The sequence below is a fragment of the Ursus maritimus genome, unplaced genomic scaffold, assembly GCF_017311325.1.
Source record: "Ursus maritimus isolate PB19 unplaced genomic scaffold, ASM1731132v1 scaffold_29, whole genome shotgun sequence".
NCBI classification, from domain to species: domain Eukaryota; kingdom Metazoa; phylum Chordata; class Mammalia; order Carnivora; family Ursidae; genus Ursus; species Ursus maritimus.
The window spans coordinates 11,803,307-11,827,633 of record NW_024425452.1 but is presented as its reverse complement, the minus strand read 5'-3'; the positions used below and the strand labels follow the sequence as shown (position 1 = coordinate 11,827,633).

General features: G+C 42.3%; 1 protein-coding gene across 2 annotated transcripts in view; it reads left to right on the top strand.

Annotated features, from left to right (window-relative positions):
- Positions 1–12,299: 12,299 nt before the first annotated feature.
- GCLC (glutamate-cysteine ligase catalytic subunit) overlaps positions 12,300–24,327 on the top strand; it is a 43,828-nt gene continuing 31,800 nt past the window's right edge. The window contains exon 1 of one of the 2 annotated variants that reach the window (XM_040643583.1): positions 12,300–12,877. In XM_040643583.1, the coding sequence (XP_040499517.1) occupies positions 12,728–12,877 (150 nt within the window). In that variant the 5' untranslated portion in view covers positions 12,300–12,727. The remainder of the gene's footprint in view (positions 12,878–24,327) is intronic. The other variant, XM_040643584.1, reaches the window with a different exon arrangement.

The window sequence follows — 24,327 nt, the reverse complement described above, 5'->3', positions numbered from 1 at the left end:
GGCAAACACCTGAATTTGAATTTAGATTCTGCCCTTTACTAGATACGTAACTTTACAAGTAGGCTTAAATCCTCAAAGGGTTGCTTTCTTTATTCAACTGGCAAATGGAGATATCGTTGTACACCTCGTATTGTTGAGAATTAAATGTGAGCATGCTCGAGAGTTTGAACACAGTGACAGACCCACACTGTGGCCTCAGTTAATGGAACACAGCCTCCATAATGATCTGATCCTGGCCTTGAATTCGATGGATGAATGAGATGAATCAGCCTCCTTGATCTTTTCCTGTTTTGTTGAATGAATCATCTACCCAATTTCTTCCCCAAAACTGAGATATCATATCTTAAATATGCAAAACTATAGTTTTTTTTTTTTTTTTTAATTTTACCATAGGCACTAATGAAAGACATGTTGTTCTGCTCCTACTGTACCCTCATACTCTCCACTGGAGTCCTGGGCACTCTGCAAGCTTTCTCACAAGATAAAGGCTGTTCATCTTACTGTCTGTGCGATGGGGCCAGAGCCCCGCTTGAAGGCCACTTGCAATACCTCCAGTGTAGTTTTAGAAATAGGATGGTAAGTGGGCCTGTGCCTTAATTAATACTATCTATAGAGAACATTTTTCTGTAGAGACTTTTTTCAAAGCACTTTCATATATGTTATGATGTTCAAACCCTCACGATGATGATGAACTGGGGCCAGAATTATTATCATTCCCACTAGTTTCTTCTCTTACTTTTTTTTCTTAATCTTCACCCCGTCCCCAGAATCCAGGCTAAGACATGAATTTATTTGTCCAAAGTAATATCACCAGCACATGAATATTTGAAAGGAAGAACGGGTGCTTTATACTGAGCTGGTAGGTCAGGAATCTAAAACACTATTCCTATCTTCTTTCCTTCCATTTTCTGGTAACTTCTCCTAATCTGCACCCGCCTTTATGTCCTTCCCCTGGGACTCTGGAATGCAATACTAATGTGATCCCTAAACGACAAGCCTCAGAGAAAACAAAACATAATAGCCATTGTTTTTTATTATTTCGGCAGAGTGCTAAGTACAGTTACAAGAAATCCAGCACTCATGAATCATGCAACGACACGTTAACTGAACTGAGCTGTTAACAGACTTAAAACGTTGAAGTGAATACTTGCCGACTTACGTTGTCATGTTTCTGCCTTTTAAATAAACTACCATATAATCATCTGAATATAAAACAAACAGCCTGAAACTGTTTAAACTAGCCATAACTTGAAAACTAAAACTTGGAAACCTCAAGGCATATTACTTTCGTTAAAAAGTGATGACCCTCAACCTCCTTTTTTACATCTAGAAATTTTTAAAAAATATTTTTTTAAAGTAATCCCTACACCCAATGTGGGGCTCGAACAGACAACCCTGAGATCAAGAGTCTCATGCTGTACCGACCGAGCCAGCCAGGTGCCCCCATCTAAGATTTTTAAATAGTTAAGAGAGAGATGACTCTTGTTGAGGATTCCGTCTTCGAGCAGAATTTATGTTGTTTTCTTACAAGGAAAAAGGAGGATTTATAAGCAACCTTGCGTGTAATACAATGAGCAGGGATTAGCTCGTTCACATTTTACAAACCTGACATCGTCAAACGTACCAAATTTCTGAAAAATGTAATTATTGGTACTTTTCCTCTCTAGTTCTACATTCTAGATGCCTTCCACCATCTGTGCTAGGAACTTTGTATCAACGTGGTTTGCTTGCAGAATAGTATAGTGTAATGTTAACAAAGGCATGCTATTAATTATCGTCTTCATCCTGAGTAATGTTCAAAAAAATAAAAACCTTAATCATGTAACAAGTCCAGTCAATGTAATAAACATCAAATCAAATACTCCTTGACCTTTTGACACTATTTTGACTTCCTAAATAAGTCCCGTCATAAATCTCTTGTAAACCCTTCAGGCTTTAGATACTGTTTAAATATTATGCTTCTAAGGCCTATAGATTCATAACAGAAACCAGGGACTATCAAAGGTAACTAAAGCATCTGTCTTTCCACAACATTTCCTACTGATTATCTCATTTTGAAGGAATCTAAGGAGGAAGCTATATGCCCTACCTGAAGATAAAGGGGGGAGAAATTCTTCAACTGAGAGATTTTATCCCCAGCTAGAGCAAAGGGAAATTCTCCAGAGTTGCTGTCTTTTCCAGTGTGCAATATAAGAGCACTGGTGGCTAAGTCATCAGTAAAACTAACCAGAAGACAGTTTGACACACACAAATCATCGCGATAACAATAGGTACTGTCTACTATTTTCTAAAATGGCACCTAAAATTATTGAGTTTATTTTTTTGTTGATTGTCCTCTCCCTCTAGAAGGAAAGCTCCATGAGAACAGAAATATTGCCTTTCCCATTCACCCAGGATCTTCAGCACCAAGAGCAGGACCCATGCAGACTGGGTACCTTGTATATACTTGTTAAATAAACAAACACAAATTTAATCCAACTGGAAGAGAATTGCCTTAGTTACATAATCATGGAACTTTATATACTGTCCAAACTCCCAGATGTTCTTTGGAGTCCAGATCGACACTGGTACTAATTTTGCAGCTCGTTTATGGACATATTTAACCCATGTTCTTTTTTTTTTTTAATGTTTTTTTATTATATTACATTAGTCACCATACAGTACATCCCCGGTTTCCGATGTAAAGTTCTATGATTCATTAGTTGCGTATAACACCCAGTGTACCACGCAATACGTGCCCTCCTTAAACAAATTCTTAGTTATTTGTTTTGCATAGTGAAAATGAGAAGATAGTACCTAACTCTAAGTTCAATAATAATACTATCTTCATGGACAAATTCTCACCTTCGAGTTTTTAGCTATTGTTATAACCATTGCAATCTAATTATGACTCAAAACACCTAGTGAATTTCCCTATCACGCATGCCCACAACCACAGGACGATGCCCCTGACCTGACTGAGGGCAAGGTGAATCCTGTTTAGCTCCCTGTACGTGGAAGTGGTTCATGATCTCTCACATAAGTTATGTTTGGTTTCCTGGACAGGAAAAAGGGCTTTGATATGTGCTTGAGAGACATTTCTGGACAGAGAATTTTCATTTTCAATACCGTGAATTTTAGTGAAGGATACGGTTATATGATACTAAAAAGGTGGGCTCTTTTACATCCATGGATTTACTTTATGGATCATCCTTGGGATTTTTCTTTAAAAAGAGGCCATTTTTTGAGGGTAGCTAAGTAGCTCCTTTGGTATTCTCACCTCTCAAAGCTATTCTTTGAGTGATGGGTGATTCAACCCCTCATCTGCTCTTTGATTCTTCTTTATATTTTCCTCCATGAGCCCAAGACATAGCTATTATTCTAAAACCCAAAAATTATGAACAAAGAAGTCAAAAGGCATAGAAAGAGAAATAGAAATATATAAAGAAAAGACTTAAAATATTAAATTGAAGAGTTTCTTTTGTATAGTCTCAACAGAGTAAAGATGACAATAATTTTGAAACTCTCTACTGAATGAAATTACACCATCACTCTTGGGGAAAGTTGGGTCCTGGATTTGTGGTTGAAAGTCCTGGATTTAAGTATAAGTTCTAGCATTCAACTTTTCTTTAGCTCAGTTTTTCATATCTAAAATAAAAGTGCATTAAAATTTTGTAAAGTGTGAAAATGGGACATATATATTAAGGCAGCCTATCATATATTACATTATGTGTTACATTAATGCAGCCTACATATTAAGACCCCTTGAAGGCAGGAGGTCATATGAGGGTATCGTCAGGAAAGACTCTGTGAGCAGGAGATGGGGTGAATGTGAGCACTCAAGCCATCACCCTGATGAGGAGGGACCTCACCACCTGTCCCAAGCCAGTGGTTCCTCTACCCCGAGAAGAGAGTCATTTCCTGGACTAGCCTTCCTTTTGTATTGTATTCTTAGAAGACAGTTGACTGAGAATATTTTTTATATGGAAAAGCAGGGGGGAAACTATCTGCTAAACTTCAACTCTTGAGGACCTCAGTTTGTGATGAAATATTCACTAATCAGTGTCCACTGCCAAGAGCTGGCAAGGTTGGAGCAATAATGACATGTTTTGGGAGCCTGGGTGGCTCAGTCGGTTAAGTGTCTGCCTCCGGCTCAGGTCATGATCCCAGGGTCCTGGGATTGAGTCCTGCATCAGGCTCTCTGCTCAGTGGAGAGTATGCTTCTCCTTTTGCGCCTCCCCCTGTTCGTCCTTGTTCTCTCTCTCCCTCTCTCTCTCTCTCATAAACAAATATATAAAATCTTAAAAAGAAAGAAAAAAAGATGTGCTCTGATCCTAGCTTGGCCTCTAAAGGGCCACTAGCTTGGCCACTACCAGTGTAGTGGGTACTTTTGAAAAGTTGAATGCTTTGGGCAAGACAAATCACCTTGCAGCCTGTTTCCTCCCCTGTAAAATTGCCCTACTCTACTGATGTGTTATAAGAATCAAACAAGATAAAAAATATGTAAAAGCTATGTATCATACATAAATATGGGCTATTAGTGTACTCATTCTTTGAGTCCAGTTCTTAGAAGTAGTGAGACATAGAAAGAAAATTATGAAAGAACAAATTAAATTTATAAAATACATCCAAGCTCTCTACTGTAAGTTTATGGTTCAGAAATTAAAACTGTTAAGAAGCTTAAATAAGTCTGTTGACGTAAAGCACAAAATTCAGCGTAGGTATAAGAGAAATGTTCATTTGTTCACTCCTTAATTCCCCTTTTCTTCTGTCAAAGTACATCATAGAGCGTAAAGGCCTACTCGAAATTCAGCTATTACTGTTGATATGACTGTGTTCTGTTTTCAGCAATGAGAGTAAAGTGGAATAAATGTGGACTCTGAAAGCTAACGGACCTGGGATCAAATCCAAGTTCCTATGTTTTCTTGCTATTTACAAGTGTGGCTTTTGAGTGTGCTTCCTAATCTGTCTGGCCTTGGGTGTTCTTCCTAATCTGTGTGCCTCAGCTTCCCCCTCTGGAAAATGGGCCAACACCTCATAGAAATCGTTCCCAACCCTTTTGATAACATTACACACCTTGAAAATGAGAATATTTTTACTGCAAAGGATGTTGTTGCCCACGGTGAGATGTGACCAGACCAGGAGACTCTGCTCACCGAAATTGGGTCCTGCTGAAGGGAATGTCATTTTGTCATTTCATTTATCCAAGGCATGCTCTTTGGAAAACTCTGCCTTATTTGTTTTGGGGGGAGGAATAAATGTGAATCTTCCTGGTCATAATAAGTGAAGGATTTCTTAGTCCCCCTTCCTTCCCTGGATCAAGGACAAACAGAGCAACCTGCTTAGCTGGAGCCCATCTCCCTGGCTGCACACTCCTCTGAAGGGGACAGTTGGATTGTGCTAGAACACAGCTGTCCACACCAAGTGACGCTTTGTGGCAACTCTCTTTCTAAATTTACTGGCACACCCTTCTGTGTGAGCCGTGGCCTGCCCACCTTAAGCATAGCTCCACAGTGTTCCTCCAAGGCCATGCAGGCAGCTGGTGACCAGCAAGCAGTTCTCTTTGTGCAGGGCTCTACTTGGTGAATAGCCAGTGAAGGTTTGCCTGAACTACTCTTGCAGGGAAAACACTGGCAGTAGTCACAAAACCTTAAAAATGAAAGTGCCAGAGAGGATTTTCGTGGCCAGGAGAGAGCTTTTAACCCTGGCTTTTACAGGGGCTGGGCTTTTGAATAATAGGGGTGTGTCTTTCCAGGAAAGTCTAAAACATCTTACCATCGCAACAGCAGAAAACATCCATGGCAGGAAGATCTTTTCTGAGCTTACTGCTACTTGAGTGTAGTAATGTGCCTCCTAAAATTCCTACTGGCCTTAATTGATGCAAAACAATTATCATTCATGGAGTTCCCCCTCCCCATCTATGTCAGATGCTCTGCATGTTATTTTCAGTCTCTATAAGCACTCAGAGAAGCATCAATTTCCCCCCCATTATGCAGATGATGAAACTCAAGCACGGGAGCTTGCCCAAGGTCACAGAGCTAGAAGGGGCCAGAGCTGGATTTCCAAACCAGTTCTAACACCCAAGCCAAGACTTTTCTAGTATTCCATGTTCTCTGCCCAGTAGTAACAGAGCTTCTAAGAGATCTAATGAGTTTTCATTGTTTAAAACTGAGTTTTTATAAAATGTAGGCAGGGGACTAAGAACTCTGCAGTTTAATATTAATATTGGTATATGTATATAACTGGTCTCACACGGACAGGAAATAAGACCAGGAGAGTAGACCAAAGCTGGATCAGTAAGTAGCCACAAGGAAAAGAGAAACAGGATAAAGAAGGGGCCCTATCTCCTCTTATCATGGGCTCCATCAACACACTGGAGACTAGTAGAATATTCAATAGCTGTATATATTTGTGCACATTATGACTGCAAATAAAATGATACTAATCATTGTATATATCAGTGCTTTCCAATTAGTCATTTTGATGACCTTAGAAACCCTTGAAAATATTTAAAGAAAGGTGCCTATTGTGACGCCTGGGTGGCTCAGTTGCTTAAGTGTCTGCCTTTGGGTCAGGTCATGATCCCAGGGTCCTAGGATCGAGTCCCACATCGGGTTCCTTGTTCAGTGGGGAGCCTGCTTCTTCCCCTGCTTGTGCTTGCTCTCTCTCTGACAAATAAAAAATATAAAAATTTTTTTTTAAATAAGGAAACGTACCCACGTAATATTTAGAGTTAATCATGATATGTGTAAACCAAGGTTTCTTAACCTTCCTATTGCTGACATTTGGGGATGAATGATTCTTTGTGTGGGGCTGTCCTGTGTATTGCAGGATAGGTTGTTTTTAGATGAGTTGATTTTTCCCCTCAAAATACCTATTAAATTTTAGCCTAAGTACTAAAATAAACAGTAGGGGGTATTGTCTGTAGAAAAATACCTTCCGGAAGTACAATTATGTTACTCCTTTGTTTTTGTTTTTAGGAACTAGTCTTATCGAAGCAAAATTGCATGATATCCAGTACCACTGCCTTTCTAAATGCTATGAATATGATAAGTACTTTTGTACATTCCATTGTCCACAAATGATGGGGTGCCATGGCCAAAGTTCAATTTAGCATTATCTAACCATGAATAAAGTTCACATACATTTATGGGAACGAAGGTGAGTGAAATGGGAAGAAAGAGGTAGAGACTAAAATTAGGATCTTAAAACACGTAAACACATACCTTAAAGACCATACTCAGGTTTGACAGTGGGCCTACTCTGACAATAATAATCATCCCTGCCAGCCGTTGTGAAACAGTTTACACTACATGTGACAGGGAGGGATTTTCAGTTTTGTTTTTAAATGCAAGGTCACATAAGGTAGAATGATAGCTAGAAAACTTGGAATAAAAAACCATTGGTTAACACCAACTGTCTCCAATTTCAGGACAAAGGAAATTGATTTCCAGTAAGGAATTAGCCTAGTGCTCACTCCTTTTCATCTTCTTGGATCACCCCTCATACCAATTGCTCAAATTGCCTTTGACATTCCTCACTTGGAGCTAACTACCTGAGATCATACACCAGCGAGATTTGCTTTAAATTACTGGGAGGGAGTGAATACCTGAAATGAGATGAGCCATGTGGCGATACTGAAGATGGGTAACAGTTACGATAGGTATATTACACCATGTCCTCTGTACTTCCGTGCTTGTTTGGAAATGTCTGTAATAAAAGGTTGTATTTCTTTATCCATATTCCAGTGAAAAAGAGGGAGTCTCCTGGACTCAGCTATTACCTTTCCTGTCCCAACACATCAATCTCAGCATCCTCATCTTCTTTCCTAGCATCTCGTAAAAAGGCCATGATACTGTTATGAAAAATGTCACCACTTGACATATGTTCTGGATTCTATCATGCCTCCTGAGAGATCTTGCTTCTAAAGGCATCCTCTCTCTTTCCCACATCTTTAATCTCACCCCATTGATTCCCACCCATCTTCTTTACACACTCAAGCTTTCCCTGTCTTAATAAAGGCCTTCACTTGACAGAGCAGACCTTTTGCAACTCTACATGAAAATAAGCATTTTATACTTTTGAAAAACCTCCATGAACTACAAGTCAGCTTTAAAAACCAAGTTGACAGAGGTTCTGTGTTTCGTTGACTTGGAATGACAATAGCCCATCTCAACATGTGTTGGAAATACTACGTGATACAAAAAGATTTGCACTTTTCCAACTAATTTAGTAGCATTGACATCAAAGAATGTTTAGGTTGGAAGGGAAACCTTATTTGAACAGGGGAAGAAGAAAGAGTCCCTGATGATAAGGAAGACAACTTTACTTAGATTGGGCAGGTTACCCTGAACTAGAGGGAAGACCACAGTCTTTCGGGTACTGCACTTCTATGATAAAGCCCTGGGGTACTTCTTCAATGTAGTCAAATCAAATTCCAAGTATAATGCAATGGTAGGGAAAAATCCTTTCTGCATCTTCCCCATTTTGTACTGTGTACACTTAAGAGATAGCCGTTTGTTTCTACCAATGAATTAAAATACAAAGCAAGAAAATCTTAAACACCTCATTGAATAGAGTTCTTTTGGGGGGCAAGGGAGTGTCAAAGGAGAGGAGGCTTAGGGGAGGCAGAAACAAGAGCCAGAAAGAGCCCCCAGAAAGAGGCCCTCAACTTCAGCCAGGTAGTGCGGTATAGTAGAAACTAAACCGGAGTTCGGATCCCTGCGTCACCACTACCTGTTATTTACTATTACTGGATCTCAGTTGCCTTATTTATAAAATACGGCAACAATCGGAATTGTTCCATGGATTCTAGATCAAAGTGCTTGGCATAAAGCAGGTGCACCATGAAGAGTAAATTACTGAGACCCCCGAGAGAGCATCTAAGGGATGCTCAAGCCAAACAGAACAGTAAGGCCTGGAGCAGATGACCGCAAGTATCCTGAACCTGCAAAACATCCCGCCCAGAGACCCTTAGGCAGAGCCCCTCTGCTTTCCCCATTTGATCTCTGCGAGGCCATCTCCGTGATCTCAGCGGAGCTGCTGACTCAGGGAAAATTGGACTCGGCGCAACCACAGGGAAATATATTTTTTCCTCTTTGCGGGGAGGCCCGAAAACCACCGAGTCTGAAATGGCTGCTGCAACACTATGAGCAGCAGCCGGGGTGGGGGTGGGGGGAGTGTCAAGAGCGGAGCGCAGAGACTTTGCCCCCAGCAGCATCCCCGGCAATGACCTCTAGCACGGAACCCGCACAAAGTGCTGAGTCACTGGGAGGCGGCACCGCGCGCCTGGAGGCGGGCCCGGCGCAGTCACGTGGCGGGGGCTGTATCACAACAACGACGCGGCGTGCAGCGCCCTCGGCCCGCGCCGCTTCCTACCGCGACTGAGCCGCTCTCCGAGCATGCTCAGCTCGGCCCCGCGGTTGCGCCGAGTCGCCAGCCTCCTGGCTCCACGGTCCGGGTTTTCCGGGCGGTCCTGGAGGCGGGGCTTGCGGCTGTAACCGGGGTAGAAGGCGGGGAAGCGTTGTCTGTATCGCCGCTGGCAAAGGTCGGCTCAGGCTGAGTGAGTCCGGGTTTTTTCCGCGGAAGATATGAACAGGAATCCGCCGCTGGGCAAGGCCTGGAGAAGAGCTGATTTTTCAGTCTACGAGCGCCTTTCCCCCCTTAGCGATCATTAAAACCGTAAAAGATCTGTCCGGGACTGGTCGCTGAAAACCTGCTCATAGAAGTACAGAAGAAGAAGTAAACCTAAAAATGAAAAACACTGTCAGATAGAGGGGATGGATTGGTTTTGAATGTGACTTGTGTTGATCTATGGTGGGTTCCCCCGTCCCTTGTAACAGCAATTGGTAAAGGCACTGGCGGCGATGGTTTAACTTTGACACAACTGCCCTATAGTGCCACCATGCTGCACCCGATTTGAGATTGAACAGAGCCCGGGGGGGGGGGTGATCTTCGGGGTGCTGGCTCAGAATTGGGTACGAGAGGCCCCCTTGTGTGTCAACCGGAATCTAGGGCTGAATGACTCAAATTACAGTGTGTTAACTCTCATTAAGATCAGCACCCTGTAGAGCTTTGGCTAGACTTGAACTTAGTCTCTTACTGAACCACCCTTGTCCCTGTATTCTTCATTAAAACGAAACTGATATTGTCCCAAGAGCCCAGGTTCAGGTATTGTGAGGAAATCCAGCAGGTGTAGGAGAAAAGTGTGTGCGTTGCAAAGTGTAAATGTCTACACCTGCTCTGTTTCAATTAAATGGAATGCAAGCCGCAGAGATAATCTTAAATTTCCCATTAACCACCTTTAAAACTAAAAAGCAGGTGAACTAATTTAAGCACTATATTGTATCTCAATATTTCCATGTCATAAAATTAACAGACAAAAAAGTAAATTCACATTCCCAACCTGCTCCAAATTTATGTAAAAGTTTTCCAGTAATGAAATGGAATAGCAGTTTTGAAATTTATATTTAAGTGGATTAAAATAAAACTAAAATTCAGTTTTACGGTCAAATTAGCCATGTTTCAAATGCTCAGTAGCCACCTGTGGTTGATGGCTGTTGTGTTGAACAATGCAGGCCTATGAAAGTGAGGTGAGATTTTGAGAATAAAAAATGATCTTTTAGAAGCCTCACTTGCATGTGAAACATGAGCAACCACTGCCCTCCCCCAGCTCCCCACACTCCCTGCCTTCCATAGGAAGCTAAGATTCATACACGCACTTTTCTTAAAAAAGAAATAAAAAGATCAAAAGGTATAAATCATCTCTATCCCAGAGGAAGTCACTAGTGTGGAGGTATTTTTTAAATGATTTCATTCTTGTACAAATGCAACCAAACTAAGGAGAGGAAAAACTGGGACTCAACCGATAAACAGGAATGTGTCAGGTGGAGAATTCCAAGCAGAAAAAAAATCAGTGGGAAGCCAGGACCAAACAAGCTTAGTGATATTGGTGCAGAGGGTACAAGCAAGAGTGGGTGCAGGAGCTGAGGTTGCTGAGTCAGCCGTGAACAAATTAGAATGAGGCTTGGTTTTTATTCTTGCTGTACACTGGGGATTGAAACATCTCCTGAGCTTCAAACACCCCCACAGCCCCGCCGCCATCCACACCCCACACATACAAGCACTCCACTGTGGAAATTACAGCCAGACCTTGGGTATCCTCCTCCCCAATCCCTGACAGGGGCACATCCACTATGAAGGGGTGTGGGAGAAGAGACTCCTACTACCCTATATATCCATTCAGCAGTTAATACGTGCTTAGTAAATTTTAACTTCGTAGTTGATGGAAGTGGGCACAATAAATGCAGACTTTCTGGCCTCACTGCATGTGTGATCTAGTTGCTGTCACTCTTTCCCTCCTTGACATATCATTCTGTCAACACAGACTTATGGGGGTCAGGTCCCTCCTCCTTTCTCTTTCCCACCGGAATACTATCAACCCCAGTTGTTTCTAATATCTTCTCCTTGGTAAGCTCATGTGAACATCATTGTAGTCACATAATGTATGAATATTAGGTTTGAATGAGAGATAAGCTTTTGGAGATGATTCCTTCAAAAAATTCATCTAGAGATGTTGACAAAGTCCTTTTTGTTGTGATGAATGGTGTCTGGGCCCTCCAAAGACTTTATGTCACCAAATAATTTAGAGAATACACAAATACTTGTAATACATACACATTGTATGTACAGAAAACTTGTAGACAAATTGATTCCTCTTTAATAACCAGGTAATTTATTGGCCAGCGACTCTATGCATGTCTCCATCATGCACACTCTTACAACATCCATAAAAGATAGAATTAATATAATTATACACGGTATGGAAATAACGTGCCCAAGCTCTCACAGTCAGTAAATAGTGGAAACTAGAATTGAATGGGTGTTTCATCTGACTCCCAAACTATGTAGTTATTACCATACCCTGCAGCTCTCCCCTGCTTTTTATAAGCGTGAGGCCTTTTCTCTCCTCAAAAAGAATATAGTGGGTTGTTCATTAATTCAAATAACCAAATTCTTTCCGCAACCTAAAGTTTATCTCTTTGGACTAGAGAACACAGGTTTTTACATATCTCATTTGCTGAAAGCATGCCAGACCTCACTCTCCCCCCTCAGCCCCGCCCCTTCCCTTTGACTCCGCCCCAACCACGCCTGCGCACGCCTCCTCCGAGGCCTCTTTGGAGCCTCTTTGGGCGCTCGGCCACGCCTCCTCTCCTGCACCGCCTTCTTTCCCCGCCTCCGCCCGTAGCCTATAAAATCCGGAGCGACGGATCGCGCCCCGGAGCCGCGAGTGAGCCGATAGGGGGACTGGGCATGCTCTGTGGCGGCGCAGGTCTTGGTCACAAGTAGGAAGAAGCCAGTGCACGACACCGGTAAAGAGAAGCCAGAGCCGCTGCCGCACCGTGGCTGTGGGGTCCGTCGCCGCCGCCTCGGAGCAGGAGCGGGGTGGGAGCCGGAGCGGGCGACGGGCGAGGCCGCCGGGCCGAGAGCCGCCCAGCCTGCCCTCCCGTCCTCTGCCTCTGTGTCCGCACGGCGCGCCGGACCCCTGAGTCGGTCACCTGGGCGGCAAGGACCCCGCGCAGGGGAGCGGAGCGGACCTTCCCTCCGCCGGCTGCGGCCCGAGGGCGCCCCCGCGGGGCGGAGCTGCAGCCGCCGCCGCCGCTTTCTGCGGGCAGCTGAGTGTCCGGCTCGCGCCCCGCGCCCTGAGCGGGCGGTCGCCGTCAGCCCCGAGGAGGAGGAGGGGGCAGCCATGGGGCTGCTGTCCCAGGGCTCGCCGCTGAGCTGGGAGGAGACCAAGCGCCACGCCGACCACGTGCGGCGGCACGGGATTCTCCAGTTCCTGCACATCTACCACGCCGTCAAGGACCGGCACAAGGACGTGCTCAAGTGGGGCGATGAGGTGAGCGCCCGCGGCCTCCGCCCCCGCCAGGCGGCCCTGTCAGGCCACCCCGTGTCTCCTTTGTTCGGCGAGGCGTGCCCCGCGCCCCCACAGCGGTCCGCGTCCTGCGGTGCGCCCCGAGGGTCCCCGGACGCGTCCCCGCCCTGGCGCGCTGCCCCTGCCCTCGCCCGGCGGGTGTCCGGGGCGCTCTAGCGCGTGGGGCCCTGCCCAGAGTCTTCTCACTAGACTTCTCTATCCCATTCATTCATTCTTAGGGTTTTCTCCTTCATTCAACAAATGGGTTAGGCGCTGGGAGGGCGCGAGCGTGAGCAAGTGTGACATTTGTGCTTCCAGGAGTTTTTCGTCTGGTATATCTGCCGGCACAGTATCGCGATCTGGCGTCCGGTGTCAAAATGCGCTTTTGCGATCAGCGAGAAAGGGACCAAGTTGTCCTAGAAGGGCCGTTGCTGCTAGGAGTCAGGTCTTCGGGATGTTCGCTTCCGCCCCATCTCCAGCAGGTTACTTTTTTAAACCTCCAGGTGCTGCTCATCAGCTCCCTCGCACTCTCTTCACACACCTTTCCTCACCCTCCCCGCTTCACCACCACTTTACAGGCATAGAACAGAAATTATACCTCGGTTTTCCTAAAGGGGAGGAAACTTCTTGTTCCTGTTTAATTCTAAATGGGAACTCTTGAAGCTTCGCAGTTGGGGTTTGTTAGTGCCTTTCCATGGCCTGCGTCCAGTGTCTAAACTGTGCAAATCAGTGTTTCAACATACGTTCTGCCTACAGCTGAAATGTCTTTGCATTTTCAATTTGTTGAACCATTGTTTATTGGAATGATCTGGAAAGCATTGCCCCCTTTAGATTTAGTTTTCTTCTGCCAAAGCTGTTTTATGCTCTCCCTTCCCGTTTTTAAAAGTCACGTGTAGATAACATTCAAATAATTAAGTGCTTTTTTGAAAAGTGCATCCTTTTTTTTTTTAACCATTTGTGTTCCATGGCTTGCTCAGGTGTAAATGTATCTTTCAGTTGATGTTATTACTCTTGACCTAAGCGTCAGGGTGGTGCAGAATCTGTTTCCTTGCAAAATTAGTTTGTCTGTTTCTAAAGCTGGAAGATAATTCTTTTTACAGTTGAATTGTGGTATTTTAAGTTAGAAAAGTATAATAGTAATTCACGTTTATACGAGAAGGGGTTTGTCATACTTTGGACAGAAAAGGGGTACGGTATTGTGTTTGGTGATAATGCTTCAATTTTATTCCAAAGTTCCTTGTTGCTTCACAGCATCTGACATTGTGTTCATTTGTGTATTGTGTGCATTTAATGATCTGTCCTCTGTCCCTCCTGATTTTGTTTTCTCTCCCACACCTCTTCGCTGCTTTTCTCCTTAATAAACCAGCGTCTTTTGGAGTGGGGAATTTGTATGTGTAGTAGAAATCTGTATCCATGAAGTAGAAAAGTTATTTTAGATATTAAAAATAACACACTTCTCATAGTTTTAAATTCTGCTCCAGTCATATGTGTCGGGGTGGAGCGTAGGATTTTCAAGAAGAGTGGAATTCCTGCCCAAGTGTTGACGGTCCAGGCAGAAATAGGCAGCCTGACACATGGGGAAGAATTGAGATTGTGAAGGCTGCTCAGATGGTTAAAGAAAAAAAAAAAACAAAACACCTCACTCTATTTTCTATTTCTGAAATGGCACTTAAGTAAAAGCTTTGTCGCATGAAGTTGGTTCTCTCTCTGATCCTTGACCTGTGGTATTGTAGGAACGAATTCTCCATTGTGGTGTCTCTAGGACTGGGCAGGGAGAAGGTGAGGTTCTGGAGGAGGGTGGGGAGTCTCGTGCCTAAATATTGGCTGATGCCTCTGGTACCATGTCAAAGTAATCACTCTTTTATGTTACAGAACATTGTTTTCAGACTGCAGGTCATGATCCATTAGCGGGTTGAGAAACAAATTTAGGTTCTCCTAGACTTTTTTTCTCTCTGGAACTTAAAAAAAAAAGGGGGGGGGGAATCGGATGAAGAGGACCACTTTGTCATAAATAGCAAGCGTAGCATGTCAAACTTTTGAGTTATTTGAGGGTCCCTGTGAGCAGGTCTATATTGAGTCGTATGTAAATTATTTCTTAGTATGGTTGCCACTTGAGGAGTTTGAAAGCCAGACTCTCACATTTATCGTGGGAGGCTTCCTTGATGAGATGAGCTTTTCGAAAAGAGCAGGAGAGAAGTTAACGACTCCAGTGTTGGCGCCATTCCTTGCGCATAGGAGCTCAGGGATCACGTCTACTGAAGTAGAAGTCTGCAGGCAGGATCAGGCAGCAAGCAAACATGCATTGTATGCAGAAGCCTGAGAAGTAACTGAGAAACAGGCTGGGCAGATAAAAGTGGAGAAGGGCGTGGTGGGTGGTGTGGCCCTGGAGATGGAGGATGGCCTTGCCAGACAGAAAAGGTGTTTGAGATGTGATATGTTGGACTGCTTGGCGTGATACCAAAGTACTGCTTTTTGTGGGAAGTTTTGGTCTTATAAGCTTCCCTGTCCCCCCCCCCCAAAAAAAAAAACATTAAAACCATGGTTAGGAGACCCTGCCACTTTTGGAAATGCCTAGCCCTAGTTACTAGGACAGTATTTACATCTGGTAGTGTTTATCAGAAAGAACCCTGGATTTGAACACTTGTGTCATATTCCAGGGCCTGCCAAACTCCCTGTGTGATTGTGAGCCTCATTTTCCTCTTGTAGAAAGTGACAGGGTTGGACTCTGTCCTAGCTTTTATAGTGTAAGAACAGCATTGAATCAGATTTTTAAATGTACATGTTTCAAACCAGAATGTTACTTTTTGAAATTCACCTGAAGATAGTCTTTAGACTGTTGAGTAAAGCGAGGGCTGCCACCAATTGCTGCAGTAAAAATGGGTTGTATTCTAAAGATGTGTGTCTGCTGGCTTTTTGGAAATCAGAAGTATTTTCGTGTGACAATCTTATGAATGCGTAGATTTCCAGATCCATTTACAGATGTATATTTTGCCTTTGGTGTAACAGGGTCCTAACCCTGGCCACCATTTATTGTTTCTATAGGAGATAGAAGTTCTAACTCCTGGGTTGCCGGGAGAAGCACTTCATTTTGCCCCAGGATGGGGCCTGGAGGGGGAGAGGTAAGATGGAGGTTCCTGGGTTCTCTTTTGCCTGCCAGGCATTCTACGTGTGCAAAAAAAAAAAAAGAAAGCACTTACCTTTTCACAGCTGACACAAACTTTGGAGGCGCAGATTTTGTTTTTAACTGGAGTGTGTCCATTAAAGGACAGACTTAGGAAACGTATGCTGCAAATGTGGCAGTAAGTACAACTTCTGAGTCCACTCTGGTGTTAACGCCTGCCAGGCCTTTTCAGCTACTAACCAGCAGAGGCGTTATCAGAATTGAAATCTGTCTGCCTTCAGGTCCATTTCTCAAACACATAATACCAGGTTTTGGATTATTTACAAAGTATGAGATTTCATCAAATCTCCTTTTACAGAGTTAACACTACAGGTTGTAGAGGTGTCAGAAAACAACATTTAAAAGCAAATGTATAGGTTTTCTAATTTTTTTAACCCAGTGTAGTGGCTCTCAAGTTAAGGTAAACTGTTCTCTACTTAGCAGAGAAGTGCACGTGAACTTAGGAAAATATAATACGTTCTTAATATTTGAGTGTGTTCTTAACATGCATAAAGCCAATAAAACCAGGATGGGATTTGTTAAGGGCTGATATGTCATCCATTGAGTTGGAAGGACAAACTTGCCTGTGTAGGTTAAGAATGCTTAAGTGACTATTTAGAAAATGCATAGCTTGTTAATAAGCTTATAATCCTATAAAAAAATAACAACTCTGAGCCATAAATCTAGAATGGACAAAAGCATTTTCATTTGAGTGTAAATGAACGTGTAGCTTTGGACAAATTGCTTTATCTAAACCTCAGTTTTTTTAATCTATAAAATAGAGATGATAATGCCCTATAGGGTTATTAAGATTAAATGAGATAATGATGAAATGGTTTACAAGTAAGTACTTTGCCTTTTGAGTGAAGACTCATAAATAGTAACTTAAAATATTCACTTGGAAGTTTTTAAATATCTGCTATATCTCATTTAAAAAGCCCTGGTCAAGCAGACTCTTAACGATAGAACATAAACTGAGGGTTGCTGGGAGGGAGGTGGGGGCCATGGGTTAAACAGGTGATGGGGATTAGGGAGGGCACTTGTGATGAGTGCCGGGTGTTTGTAGGTGATGAATCACTGAATTCTACACCAGAAACTAATACTACTATTAACTAACTGGAATTTAAATAAAAACTTGAAAAAAATAGTTTAAAAAATAAATGGCTATGGTCGTTGGGGAATGAGGCATTCCATGTGTGTGGGTGTTTTTTTAGCCAGTTATTAACCATTAGCTTGGTTATTTTCGATGGTATTGATGGTATTTGATAACTATAGTATTTCTAAATTGCGTTTAGAAATCTAAATTGTGTCTTAAAAATGCATTATTGGACACTGACTAGAATTAGATATTGAGCACAAATATTTCTTGATAGTCATTAGGAATGTTCAGGTTTCTTACATAGGTCATTGAGTATTTTGTGACCTATAAAGCAAAATTTTATCTTTCTGTCACTTTGCTATCACTGTGGACGTTGTTTTAACAGTATTTATTGTTCACCTGTCTCTAAAGCACAGTGGTGAAATCAAGGAAAAATACATTTGTGTTTCTGAACTTTTTATATACTCAAGGCATCTGAATGTGTTGTTAAATTTAGAAAACTAAATTTGGGGCATTACTGATGTTGCTGGTATTGGATGGACCATATTCTAATAAGCTTGCTAATTAATATTCTTTATACATACTTTAACCAAGTTAGGTGGGTTTTTATAAACTCTTTGACACATTTATTTTGATATAATTGACATACAGTAAACTGCACATATTTAAAATATAGTTTGATAAGTTTTGATATATGTATACACCTGTGAAACTACCAGCACAATCAAAATAACATACATCATCTCTAAAAATGTCGTCGTGCCCCTTTGTAATTCTCCTCTTCCCTCCCCACTTCCATAGGCAACCACTGATCTGGCACCGTAGTAGACTGCATTTCCTAGAGTTTATCATCTAGGAAATCATAAAGCCTGTACTTTTCTGGTTTGGCTTTTTAAGCCGCTTGTATGTTTTGAGATTCATTCATTTTATTGCATGTATCAGTAGTTCATTCCTTTGAATTCTGACCCATGAACAAGGAGATCTTTAATTTCTCTCCTCCATGGTTTTTTAGTTTTTAACGTCCAAGTCTTTCCCATCTTTTGTTAGATATATCACAGTTTCATATTTTTTTCCTATTTTTTTCCTATTGTAAATGGTATTATGTTGCAGTTTCTGACTGTTCATTGATCTTCTGCAACCTTACTAAACTCCTTGAACATGTGGGATACAGTTCTAATAACTGTTTTAATGTCTCAGCTAATTCTAACATCTTTGTTATTTAAGATTAAGTTCAGGTTTATTCTTTTCTGAATGTTTCCCTGCTTCTTTGCATGCCTGGTAATCTTTGATTGGATGTCAGATATTATGAATTTTACCTTTTGGGTGCTTGTTATTTGTATATTTCTAACCGTATTCTTTAAGCCTTGTTCTACAATGTAATTATTTGGAGGTAGTTCAGTCCTTTGAGGTCTCGATTTTATAATTAGGCAGATCTGGAGAAGTCTCTAGTTTAATCCTTCTACTGAGGCAAGACCTTTATGAATATTTTCCCCAGTGCCCCTGAATTAGGAGTTACTCTATTTGGGCTTGTGGGAACACACTCGGTCCCAGCTTTGGGTCTTGCCTTCTTATGGGTTGATGTACTACTGAATCCTTGAGGGGGAACCCTCTGCAGATCTCCAGGGTTCTCTGTACAGCTCTCTTCTCTGTGGTACTTGGTCCTGTGAACTCTAATTGATTTGGTTTCCTCAGGCCTTCAGCTCTCTCTCTTCAGTTCAGGGAGTACTCCAGGTTCTGTTTCACCTTCCTGCCCGTGATCTGGAGCCTCTCTTCCAGGCAGTAAGTTGGGGCAATTGGAGGGCTCACTTCGCTTTTTCTCCCCCACATCTCCGGAATCTCTGCCTTGTGTTACCTGCCATCCAGTGTCTTGAAAAAGCTATTTCATATACTCTCTCTCATTTTGGCTGTTTCAGGTGGGAAAGTAAAATTGGTTGCTTTTACTCCATCTTGAGCAGAAGTAGAAGTCTTTCCCATTTGTTCTATTATCCTTTCAGCTCTGTTCCCCTTTCTCTGTAAACTTTGTCCAAAGGCTGGCTGCCCATGTGGTTATATGATATCTCCAGCAACCAACATTTAGCCAAGTTTTTCTTTTTTCTTTATTATTTGTATTATTTGTAAGTAATCTCTTCACCGCTCGTGGGGCTTGAACTGATGACCCTAAGATTGAGTTGCATGCTCTTCCAGCTGAGCCAGCCAGGTTCCCCTAGCCAAGTTTTTTTTTTTTTTTTTTTTTTAAGTCAGGATTTTCTTTGCCTTTATGCTGTGACGTTCATCACTTAGTATCACCGTTTTCATCCTATGACTGGGTATTTGCGGAAAACACAATTCTTTGAAAAGTTTGCATACATTTTATGAAAGATTTTAATTTGAAGAGGCAAGGCTAAGCCCCAAGTCTTCCCCCGAATGATTGTGTTATCTTAATCCAGAACTTAAATTCTTAAGACCACAATCTCATCTATAAGACTAATAAAAACACAAACTACCATTTAGTTTCGAATTGCATGTTTACATATATATAGTTTCTAATTGTATTTAACAATTTAACTGTTTCAGAGTACTCTAAATTCCATACAACTTATTAAAATCGGGAAATGTATACAAGAAATGGGAGAATCTATTTCCTTACCCTGTCATCTTTTGGGTTTTAGCATTGGTCTAGGATAATATACTTCACTGGCTGCTGACAAAGTAATCTAATTATAAAGCCATAGATACTAGGTTTCTAGAAATTTTTTAATGTCTTAAGCCTATTTGAGCCTCACAACTTTTTTGTTAAAAGCAAGATGGTATTGCAAAAATGTTTTCTTGAAAATAGCTGATATTTAAGTTTTACTTACATATGGCAAAACACTAAAGGCTTTATTTCCATGATGGATAATTGTTAAATTAAGTATTTATTGTGTACTTCCTGTATGTCAAGGACTTCCTGTGTTAGGTCATGGGGTTGAAGAGCATAATCAAGAAAAGTGAGCAGCTCTCTGCCCTTGAACTCCAGTGGTACACAGGTGGGTGGGTGCAGGGGAGGGAGGCGAGGAGGAGTTGGTTGTGTATCTAGAGATCCTGGGAGTCTTAGGGATGGAAGGTGGGGAGTGAACCGTCTGGTAGGTCTCAAAGGGAGATGGAGAAGAAAGGAAAGGGAATGCACAAATGTGAGATTATGGAGGTGCCTGTTGTTGAGGGAATATTGCTGAAACACAGGACCAAAGCAGGGAAAAGGGAATGGCTAGAAGTTGAGGCTAGAAAGGTGGGTTGGGTTCAGGCTGTCAAAGGTCCTTTGTAATAGGCCATGTCAGGAGATGTAGTATTGTTAAGTCCAAGACTGGTACAAGAGTATTTTTTCTAGGTCCTTTTGGTCATAGCGGGAAATGTAATGGGTTGGGTGGAATAACTAGAGACAAGGAGCCCACACTACAGAGGACATGTCATTGCTAGGAGAGAGAGGAGAGTGTAGCCTAGAACTCTGGGGATCGATTTGTGTATATTAAAGAGATACTTTAGGGACACCTGGGTGGCTCAGTCAGTTAAGTGCCTGCCTTCAACTCAGGTCATGATCCCAGGGTTCTGGGATCGAGTCCTACGTCAGGCTCCTTGCTTAGCGGGGAGCCTGCTTCTCCTTCTGCCTGCCTTTCCTTTGCTTATGTGCGCTCTTTCACTCTCTGACAAATAAAATCATTAAAAAAAAAAAAGATACTTTAGAGAAGGAGTGAAAGGACCTAGCACATAAGTGGTTAGGTCATGTCTCTCATATCTGTTCCTGGCAAAGATGACCAAGTGAATAAGACTCCCTGTAAGGATGGTTCTTCAGGGAACTGTTGGTTGGATATTCAGGTCTGGAACCCTTTTATTTAAGGAGCCCTGTACTCATTCAGTAGAAATAACCAGGTAGACAGGAGAAAGCTGGAGCAACATCTGAGCTGACTGTGTGTATGGCGGGGCAGCCACAGGCCTAAAGATGGTGGTTAAAACCAAAGTGGAGAGCGAGCTAGCCCAGGGAGAAGAAACATTGGTGGCGCCTCAGAACTCTGATGAAGACTTGTGGGATCCTGAGAGGAAAGTGTGTGAGGGTTAGTAGCCCTGTCCTGCATGGGAAGAAGGAGAGCACACTTTCGAGAGCTGTGGAAGGATGGGAACTGAAGTGAAGCCACTGGATTTGCTGGTTAGGGAGGGTCTGAAGGCTTTGGCAACAGCCTATCTGGAACATATTAAGAATTTGGGAGAAAAGCAAAAGTTGGTTTCTGGCCAAAATAAATGGCACAGAGCCCACGGATGTTTTCACAGCTCATAGGGTCCTTGAAATCTTGATTATAATTTTAGAAAGAAGCAAAACTGAACTATTCTAGTTGAACTGGATAGCATGTGAGTTTGGGTATCACTTAAGCAATACCTCCGTGGCTAGTAAGTGTTCTGTAGTATATTGAAAATGATTGTAATGGATTGAGTATATTAGAGTGATGACCCTGAGTCTCCACTTAAAGATTAGGTTTCTCAGACATTGTTTAAGACATTAGGGAAACATGATTAAAGCTCAGACTTCTGGCCAGAAGAGCTCATTTTGGATGCATCTTGATAGGTATTCAGAAACCTTGGTTATCTGGATTGGTGTATCCTTGGAGAGTTTATATGGCTATGTTTGTACTGTTGGACGCTCTTTGGAGAGCTTTCTGTATGCTTAGGTTTTCCGTGTCTGTCATAGTCAGACCATTTGGGGTTTGGTAGTTAAACTTATTTCCAGAACAAGATTACAAAAGAACCCCAAACCAGATGTTCCTCATTACATAAATGTTCACACAGATCCACTGGTCTTGTCTCCCTTCCCTTGAGGTCCTTTGGATTTGGTTAATGCTTTTTTTTTTCCCCCTTCCTGGATGCTGATGTAGCGGAGTTAAACTGTTAGGCAAGAGACTCCATGACCCTTCTCCTGGAAGCTAGTAAGAATCCGGGCTATGACTCTGCCCCGTTTGGATTACCTGCAGGGGTCATGGGCTGGGGTACACAGGGCTTCACATATTTTAATGCTCCAGAGATATAGTAAAGATCTTGAAGTACCTGTAAAAAGCTGTCTGGCACTTGTCTGAGCTGTTTTCAAGAGTTAAGGGTTGCAGCAGTGACTTGCAACCCTAGAAAGTTAATATTTTTTAATAAAAAAAAAAAAAGTTTTTGTTTGAAAGGATATGCTCTGAGCACTTTAAACCTTACACAAACCTGAAGAGGTTATTGAGGAGTGTGTCCTTCATTTCCATCTGGAAACGTTCACATATTTACACAAGTTGGGCACTTGAAAGGTACCTTTTTATCTAGCATGCTTTCGACAGCCCTGCCTGTGCTTAAGTATGGTAGTCCTTTCCTCTTGGCCCCCCAAGGCTGCCACTGCTGTATTAAACCATATCTAGGGGGTCCTGATCCTGGGGGCTTTAGTACTCAGAGGACTAGGAAGTAAACAAAAGGCTTCTAATTACAAAGTTTATGCACTTTACTCCTAAAAGCGTCTTAAGCCCTTAATACACAATTCCTGAAAGCTTGGCATCTGGTTTCTCAGCTCAGAAGGAAATATAAACAAATCAATCGAGGCAGAAGCAAGAGAGCCTGATTCCGAGAGCAGCTGTGAAAAGCACATCTAGACGTTGCAGCCCATTGTACTTCCAAGTTGCTCTGCTGTGATTCTAGTTAAATGAATTGCTAATGAAGTCTGAAGCCTTAATAAAAAATGAAAATGTGTTTAGGATCTTCCTATTGATAGCAGAAGAGGATGTGATCAATTTTAGAAAGACTTCCACTGATATATACATAAAAATTTTTAAGAGATCATATGCTTAAAAGGGTAAGCTTTGGGCAAGACAATGCATTTGAATAAAATTACCTTCCTGGCTGTGCAGTGAGTAACGTATTTGAAAGTGAAAGAAAAGTGGATGATCATATACGAAGAATTTCTAGAAGAGCTTAATAGAAATACAGAAATATAGATTTCCGCCACCAACCGCAAGTAGAGCATCCCTGTGAAACCTTTTGTAACCCAAAATAGAATAAAGAGAAGCAGCAATTACCATTAATATATAGAAGAATTTTTGAGTGTTCCTGGACCCCAAAAATCACCTTAGACTTTTTTGATACTTTAGGACACATATCTTCGATGCTCAAAATAAACCAGGATAAAGCCCAGGTGCTCACTGACACAGGTCAGAACTCTGCCTGCTTTAGGCTGACATGCTGGCTGTGGGTCCCAAGGAAGGGACTTGGCTACCCTCTCACTGTTCGGAGTGCCCATTGTCTCTATAAGGTCCTGGTGGGGGGACGTTATTTTTGCCTTTTTCCGTAAAGGGGGGAAAAATCCCCTTCAGATTTCTTTCATTTAGCAAAAACAGGTACAGTTATCCCCCACTTTATGAAAGTTTTGCAATATGGCGTTTTGCTTTTATGAAAGACCTACGTTAATATGTTTTTCCAAAGAGGATTTTTGCTTTTGGGGGGGGGGAGCAAGTTACTATGCTAATGTAGGTCTTGTAAAAGCAAGTGGCCTATAGCAAACTTCTGGAAAACAGGGAACACTCTTCTCTCTACACCACTTCTTACTGCTTACAAAACTTTTTATAGAACACCGTACTTTCTGATAACAGGGAAACCTGTGCTAATGTAGGTCTTTCATACAAACGAAGTGGCTTGGTTCAAATTTTTGAAAAGCAGGGGGATACTTGTATTGCTTTAGAGCAGGAAGGGACTTTTTTTTCCCCCTCCTGTTTTTCCAAATGATGAAACTAAGTCCCAGAGTCTAAGACAAATGCCAAATGTCTGTAATTGTAATATTTCTAAGAAAAGAGGGAAAATTAAGACTGTTCTGAGCAGGGTGGTGTCCCCTTGGGGATAGGAGCAAGGAGGTCCTAGTGCTGGGGGAGTGGCATGGTCAGCAAAGGTTTCTCTGGAAAGGTAGCACTTAAGTTATTGAGACCCACAGGAGCCAGCTATTTGAAGGGCTAAGGTGAAATCTTCCCAAGCAGAGAGAATAGAAGTGCTGTCCAGGCCCTGACTTGGTTGTTGGAAAAACATAGGTATGGCCACAACATGGTGGGGAGGAGGGAGGTTTGAAATGAAGGAGGCAGAGCCAGAAGACCGGTCCTAATGCTCTTGGTGAGGGGGTGGGGTTTTTGCTCAGTGTGAGCCGCTCGAAAGTTTCAAAGAGGGGAA